This window comes from Fistularia commersonii, chromosome 34 (assembly GCF_037954325.1).
Source record: "Fistularia commersonii isolate RoL2024-O1a breed Wild chromosome 34, RoL_Fcom_v1.0, whole genome shotgun sequence".
Classification (NCBI taxonomy): Eukaryota; Metazoa; Chordata; class Actinopteri; order Syngnathiformes; family Fistulariidae; genus Fistularia; species Fistularia commersonii.
Genome location: NC_141317.1, coordinates 4,787,597 through 4,795,425, shown reverse-complemented (window position 1 = coordinate 4,795,425; position 7,829 = coordinate 4,787,597). Strand labels below are relative to the sequence as shown.

General features: G+C 41.2%; 1 protein-coding gene and 1 long non-coding RNA gene across 2 annotated transcripts; one reads left to right on the top strand and one right to left on the bottom strand.

Moving 5' to 3' along the window:
* Nucleotides 1-778: 778 nt before the first annotated feature.
* On the bottom strand, nucleotides 779-1,616 carry LOC147214318 (uncharacterized). Its single transcript, XR_015104336.1, has 3 exons — nucleotides 1,551-1,616; nucleotides 991-1,069; nucleotides 779-886 (listed from the first exon to the last, which is right to left on the bottom strand). It is a non-coding gene; the product is annotated as an uncharacterized LOC147214318 (long non-coding RNA).
* A 207-nt stretch (nucleotides 1,617-1,823) lies between these two features.
* On the top strand, nucleotides 1,824-7,425 carry LOC147214317 (myosin light polypeptide 6). Its single transcript, XM_086141154.1, has 8 exons — nucleotides 1,824-1,888; nucleotides 2,298-2,325; nucleotides 2,551-2,578; nucleotides 4,629-4,772; nucleotides 4,930-5,103; nucleotides 5,297-5,374; nucleotides 5,737-5,771; nucleotides 6,865-7,425. Exons 4-7 carry the CDS (start codon nucleotides 4,703-4,705, stop codon nucleotides 5,763-5,765), a joined length of 351 nt encoding a protein of 116 aa, XP_085997280.1. The 5' UTR covers nucleotides 1,824-1,888; nucleotides 2,298-2,325; nucleotides 2,551-2,578; nucleotides 4,629-4,702; the 3' UTR covers nucleotides 5,766-5,771; nucleotides 6,865-7,425.
* The last annotated feature ends 404 nt before the right edge of the window (nucleotides 7,426-7,829 follow it).

The window sequence follows — 7,829 nt, the reverse complement described above, 5'->3', positions numbered from 1 at the left end:
CCACCAATTTTAGGCGGAATCTAGGCTACGAAATAAAAATAGACCTCTGGCCGTGAAGCTGCTGGTCAGTCAATGGCCGCCAAGGAGAGAAAGAGACTTTTTTTTTTAATTCAGGTTTTATTCCTGGAAAATCAATTGCCTAACCCTTGGGCATCAACAATATTACAGGACAGAGAATTCTTTTTCAATAAAAAATTAAAAGCATCACGTTATTGTTATCTATAGTGAAAATGAACATTAAATAATTGTTTTTTTACAAAAAACTACAAAAAACTACAAATCGATTGCGAAGACAACAGACCACTGTGTTATTCTGTTATTTTGCCCCGTTACTTCCGAGATACATCACATGACTTGAACCTGACTAGCATACCAGCGGGGTAAGCATTGCAGGCTTTTCATACTGATACCCGCTGGCAGAAGTATAGTGTTGTTGCGTTTAACCAAATGTGCGAAAGGTCATTTTGAAAGCTATTGCCCTTAAGATGGATTTCAAATTGTGCATAATTACTAATTGCTAGTGATTCGTAAATTGTTGAGGCAATTGAAAATTTGTGATATATACCAAAAGCCCAAAGGCTGCCAAGAGATTGTCATCCTTTGGGTTACTTAATGTTAGATATGTGGAGACGTATCCCTTTTTGTGTTAAAGTAACATTTCTGATGCTTGCATTAACTACTGTACTAATTTTATTGGTGCTTGTAAGCTTCGCTGACATCTTCATATGCTTCAAGTGTCACTCTTTGCTGAGCACAGGAATGATCTTGTAGATAGATGCTCCTTTATGTTCGCTAAAGCCTGCGATTGCACCCAAACATGTTTGTCAATTAAGATACCCACTCCTACCCACTAGTGTGAGTCCACAATCCTGAGAGGATGCTGTCCCTGTTGAACAAAGACAGAACACTGAACAGGCCAACTCTGCGAGAGCACACCACCATTGACTGCCATTCCGATACTGATTTATTGAAGTAAATTATATACTACACGTGAGTATCCATCCATCCATCCATTGTCTGCCGTTTATCCTGCACTCAGGGTCGCGGGGGATGCTGAAGCCTATCCCAGCTGTCATTGGGCGAAAAGGCGACAAAAGAGTATTTGAAAAATGTCTTTAGGTATCGTAAAAACCTTGGCACATTTTTGCACAGAGAAAATCTGGACAGTACATTTTTAGCACAAGCGATCAGGGGGAAATATCAGACGACTTCTTGTTTTTATATTAGATAGCTCATAACTGCTCCCCTGGTGCAGATAGACGACGGCAAACTGCACATGGTTCATCCATGATGGGTTAAATGCAGAGAAGGAATTTCCCCATGAAGGATTAATAAACTATACATTATTATTATGGTTGTTGTTGTTTAAGTCACACAAAGGAAATAGGAGCGTAGGTTATGTTCTTCTGTTGTTTTTTTTCTGGAATAGTTGCCATTTGTGTGCACTTGCCAGTACTTTGTTTGTTTGTTCTAAACAATTGATACCATATGAAAAGGAAATGAACTGTGCGGCTAATATTTAATATCCTGCATGCGCTTTTCCCACTCACAACTGTATCAAAATGGTCGTGTGACTCCAGCGGTGACAGATGTGATGAAAATAGACCATATCCATATATTTGCCGCAGCTAATACTGATTTATAGCCTGCACATTTAAGGTAGATAATCGGCTATTATGTGTAAATTGAGTGACCCTATCAAAAGCTTTGCTCCCTTATAAGGAGTGTACTTGTGTTCAGGCCACGCCCCCTTACACGAACGTAGCTTGTGTTTACGTCATGACGCACCGCGGCTATGTGGTGTTCTCACCCTGCCCGTCAGGCGGAGCAGTCACACATTCTTCGGTTTGCCGACGCCTCGGACACACCTCAGCCAGCCAGAACCATGGTTTGTTACCCCATCTGCTCGATTTAATTGTCACGAACGTCGTCATTTATACGCCTGGTTTCGGCTAGTGAATACTGTCGTGCTTTCGGGAAAATTGAATTCGTTTCGTAAAGGTCATTTTTCAACGCCAGGAAATTGGTGAGGTTTACCGCTCGCTAGCGGAAGTGCAACTTTTGCAAGCTAACGTTAGCATAAACGATAAATGGAGCTGTCGATCAAAGCAATCGCTATTTAGCCTTTCTAACACACACACTTTTACATAAATAATCTTGAAATGTATCATACAAATAGACAGTTTTAAGTGATAAATACAAGTTCCAGCCATTTTTTGTGAATCGAGCCTGCTATGCACTAACATTGCATCGCATAAGAAACCATCTTCATTTAGCCAAATGTCTGTTTTTAACAGTCGGACTTCTCAGAAGATCAGATCCTCGGTGAGTGTTGAGTCTGTGTCGTGATCATTTTCTTTCCAAACCCCTGCTTTTCTGCATGCTCTCTTTTTACCTGCTTGGTTCAGGTGACACTTCGCCCACTGCGTCTCCTCTTTCACTCTGCTTAGCCCGCCTGAAGTCACAGTTGTGCTGCGTTTAGATCAGACGTTCGTCTTAATTTTCCTACTGTTTCATCACTTTCCACTTGCAACTGCTTGTTCTTTGCAGATTGAGTTTAACCTGGAACAGATTCATGGTAAGTCAGTGAGGAGGGACTCCACTTAGCTCGAAACCGATTGCGATCTCGGAGTGTTTAGGGTGTGATATGCATGTTGATTTTGGGAATAAACACAAATCGTCGTAAACTTGAATGAGTTGCTTAGCCCTGGACTATGATGCATACTAAGTTACAGTACTTAACAGCTTTGTGTGTCATAGCCTTTTTTTATTGGATCAGTGATGCATTAGCAATACTAATATCACCAAACGTAGTCAAAACCTCATACTATGTTCCCTCAAGTCCTGTTTTATTTGGCCACGGTTTCCCTGGATGTGTCAGCTTGCCATCAACATCGCTTGTTATCTTCTAAGGGCTCATCCAGATGAGCCTTCCCTTTTTTGGTGGTGGATACAGCTGCAAATGCAGTTTGTCCAAAGGCTGGTTTGTTTTAATCACAGTCGACATAATAGGCCAGGACTACTCTCACTCTACCCCTCCTTTCCTCCACTCCTCTAATACCAAATATGGTGTTGAGGAAAAGTTCTCTCATGCCAGACGGGAAGAGACGCATTCCTCAGAGCAGGAGAACTCCACAACATTGCCTGAAGTTTTTTTTCCCCTCTTTTGTGGGAAATTACTCTTCCTGCAACACTGGACGTGGCCTGCCACACAGATATTGTGAAATTCACATCCACATTCCCCCGCTCGTAAGGTCTTAGTTTGGACTTTGTTTTTGAGATAAGCTAGAATTTCTGATGTTTAGACTAAGGCCAAAATAGTTTGTCAGAAGATTTAATTATGCCTTACGTAAACAAGAGTAAACAGTCGCTTTGTACACTTATAGTATCGATAACAAAAAGGAGTGTGAAGCATTGATAACACTCATGCTGGTTTTGTTGAGCTGTGTTGAAAAAGCTATCCAAGCAGCCTTTAATGCAGTGGAAATAGTTGGTTTGTGTCTTCCGTGGATGTCTCCTTAACTGGACATGATATGATCAATGACAGCGCAAGTTTTTTTCTTAAGTGTGTTGGTTACTTCTGTATTTCTGGATAAAAAAAAAATAAAAAAACAGTCATGGCGGAAAAAGTACATTTCCTGATAGTGATTTTCTTAATTCGAGATGACAAATAAGCCAACTTCATTATTTAAATGATCAATTTTCATTGCTTCATTACAATCAGCTGGGAAGAATGGAAGTTTGATCATTTTACAAGATATTTTCAGCTGTTATTTGTGATTTGGAAATCTGGAGATGCAGTCTGTCATCTAGTCATTTAAATGGGATGTTAAGCAGTCTGTATTTTGCATGTTCAGCAGCAATGCATTCATGGTTATGAATTTGTTTATAGAACTTCTACATGAATTATACCACATCTCAGTGTCTAAAAGATAACAGTCCCTGTCATGTGTCCTTTTTCCAAATTCCCAACCTCTGAGCTTCATATTTAACATTTCCTTTCTAACAGAATGTGCTTACATCCGACTGCTCGAGTACAGTATTTAGTTGACCACATGCAAAGTGTTAATTGCTTAATTCAAGTTAAAGGAAGAAACCTCGGGTGGTTAGGGACTGTTATCATGACTGCTCATCTAGTTTTTAAATGGACCCGACCAACAACAGCAAAACGTGATTTGCTTTGCTGGGAAACTTTAAACATTGTTCTTTGTGTTGTGTTAGTTGCACCTTGTTTTACTGTGCAGATCAAAATACTAATATCGCAGCTAAAAGCGTTTTAGTCCCATCGCTAGCCTAACCTCAGTGAAATGGTTCAGTTGGTACAATGATAATGCAAGATAGTGGCTGTTGCTGTCGGAGACCAGGCTGTTTGCCTTTCCTGCTCAGTTTAAATTTGACCAGTTTGCAAACCCACAGAAAATCAACAATCCTGTTTCCAATCACCTGGTCTCTCACTCGTTTATATTTTTCATCACAATCTCTGCAATCCTCTTTCTGTCTAATTCTGTCTTGATGTTCATTATTGTCTTTGTGTCCCCTCATCATCTAACTACACATGCCTGCTCAGTTGCTAATCTTTTCTTCTAAAGGTTGTCCCTGTTCTAATTTGTCATCTGTGTATCCTGCAGAGTTTAAGGAGGCCTTCCTGCTGTTTGACAGAACAGGAGATGGGAAGATCAGTTATAACCAGTGTGGAGATGTCATGCGGGCCCTGGGACAGAACCCTGTCAATGCTGAGGTGCTTAAGGTCCTTGGCAACCCCAAAGCAGAAGGTGAGGATGAAATATCACTGTTGTAATGCCAATGATGTAATATGAAGCTGGAGTTTTTTTTTTTAATAAAATTTAATTTTCTTGAAAAACACACTTTCCATTATTTACTAAGTATTGACAAGGCTAAGACTGTATTCTGCTCTGTTTTTTTTTGCAGAGATGAACACCAAGATGCTAGATTTTGAGCAGTTCCTGCCCATGTTCCAGGCCATCGCTAAGAACAAAGATCAGGGTTCCATGGAAGACTTTGTGGAGGGACTGCGTGTCTTTGACAAGGAGGGCAATGGCACAGTGATGGGAGCCGAGTTACGCCATGTACTCACCACACTAGGTGAGTTCTTTCTCTCGCAAGGAGTTCTAGCATCTCAGAAAAGTGGAAAAGAGCAATTCAATCATCATCATCATCATCACTTTTTCATCCAAAATCATCTATTCAGTGCATTTTTTTGCCATTGTTTTATCATGTACAATGGGTGAATATAACCTGTGTTACAAACATTCATGTTCATGTGTTCGACGCCCAGGTGAGAAAATGACAGAGGAGGAAGTGGAGACACTCCTGGCCGGGCATGAAGATGCAAACGGCTGCATCAACTATGAAGGTGAGAGTCGGGGCAAAAACCAGAAACAGTTGTGGTGCCTTGTGACAATGTGGTTGTTGCTGTGTGTGTGTGTGTGTGTCTGTCAAATTAGCCTTTTTGTCCTGTTAGCAAACCCATACTGGGCAGTTCAATCATGAAGCAATCTACAAGTATGAGACATTCTGATTGTGTTTAGAAGTTGTGCATTTGTTTCAGGTAACCATGAAAAACACTTCGCTGCTAGCCATAAAAAAAATAGTCGTTATGGACGTGAGATGGATGGTTGTATGGGGGTGTCTTATTCTCCATTTTTGAATAAAACTCCACTATTTAGACTGTAGGACACCCTGTATAATGTGTGTCACCTGTTTTTCCCTCCACAGCATTTGTCCGCCACATCATGTCAGGCTGAGGGCCGGTACGGGCACTGGGTATACCATGAGATGGCACCACCAGGCTGTCCTACATTTAGTTATCAAAACAAGAAACCTTCCACCCTAATGTTGATTAACTGCTGTTGTCTCCTCTCCCCCCCCCTCTATTGGCGCTTCAAACAAAAAAATTAACCCTTTCCGATGTAGACTCGTCCTTTAGAGGTGTGTGGGAAAGCCTAGTGGTCCCTCTCTTTAGTCCTCAGATTTTGACCCATGTGTAGCCTCCTGCTATCCTGTCTCCCTCCTGCAGCCCTCTGTCTTGGCCCTTGGCTGCAGCATGCCCCCCCCCACCCCTGCATGTGTCTGGGATTCCCCTCAAGTTTAAAGGGGGGATATGGTGGACACACAAGGAGATGACTGGTCTCCTTCAGGGAAAGCCTGGTGGTCATTGTCAAGACTTTTGAGCCGATGGGCGTGGAGATCCTTAAGATAGCTCATTCAATCTCCTTTGCATGCCATTGGTGCTATTATTGTTTTGTTTTTTTTTCATCTGTTAGAGGTTATGTTAGGCGTGTTGGTCTTTTTCCGATGCATAAAATAGTCAAATCCATTTTTGATGCCTTTTTACAATTGTTCCACATTTGAAGTATTGCCACCAGCTTTGGGAGAGTGGACCAGTCCCCCTTCTCTACTAACCAGTGAACAGCAATGAGTCGCTTTGGGCAAATGTTTTCTCCTTTACTGATGAAAGCTGAATTTTTTTAGCTGGATACTCTCTTGACTGGACTCTAGCCCCTCCCTTGATCTTTTCCCTGGTTTCTGCTTCTCAACTAGAGGAAAGCATACAGCGCAGACGGCTTCTCTAACAAGCTCCTCTTGGATCATAGACATGGCCAAGTGCTTTGGCTGTATAGGGGACAGATGATTACCTCGCCTCTTTCTATCCGTACACTTCAACCCTTCTTTCCTCTCTATAAGCAAAAGATGGGTGATCTATCTCTAAATACAGCATGTCCCGCCCGGCGTTGTAAAAACGGGATGAGGATTGGGGGGGTTGTTAGCTCCTCTTATGCTGTAGTTGGAGTAGGTCAAGATCGAGACAGTAAATCTGACAACTTTCTCTTGTTTTCTTTGCAGAACTCGTCCGGATGGTCATGAACGGCTGAGGGCAAAGAACATCCCATATTTTTTTACCTGTCACATGTTCCCTCTTTAATTTCTACAACATCCCAGGCCATTTCCACAGATTAGTTTCCTCACATTTAATTTAAAAAGTGCCTTTTCATTCCCCATTAGACAACGTGTGGTCCCGGCCAATGTTGCCTGGGCCATTCAAAGACATGACCAACTCGTATGCATTCAAGAGTTTTTTAGCTTGCATTATTAGCAATAAACATTCCATGATGCAGCACTAGAGACATCTTAAAAATGTACATGTTCTAGGAAACGCAGGCTAATTTTGGCTGGGACATCTCTGTAAGATTACACAGCAAACCTTCATATCATTGGCTAAGACTTGCTTTGGCTGAAGAAACTTTGCCACTGCTTATACAATCAAAACATCAGTAAAAGCAAAGTCATCGTGTCATGAGGTTAAAAAAACAAACAAAAAAAAAACATTTCATATGGGTCCCAGTGTTTTTGATTCACCCTTCTGTTTTTGGTGCATTAAAATAAATGTCTCTCCTGAAAACCTGATGTGATTGTTCTCGACTATTCCTGGTGTGATTGTGGAAAGATTTGTGACTTGCAGTGTTTCTTGTTTGACAGAGGAGGGCAGTGTTAACACGGATAGGCGCCACTCTGCAGGAAACACCCATTGTCTTCATAAATGACGTAAAGTATAGGATAATCACTAATTTATAGTCTCATGTAATTTGTGCTTCACTGCTAAGAACTCACACCAGTCATTATTAATTACATGTTTTTTGTTTTGGGATGTGGGAATCCCAAAAAACTGAATCAGCAGCAAAAATATCACTTGTCTAACAATGTATTTGTAATACACAGTAAATATGTGCTTGAAGCAGGAATTGATGATAACCATAGTTAAGGTGTTGAAAAGACTTCACCAGACAACCCAAAATGTGGGGTATCTATAA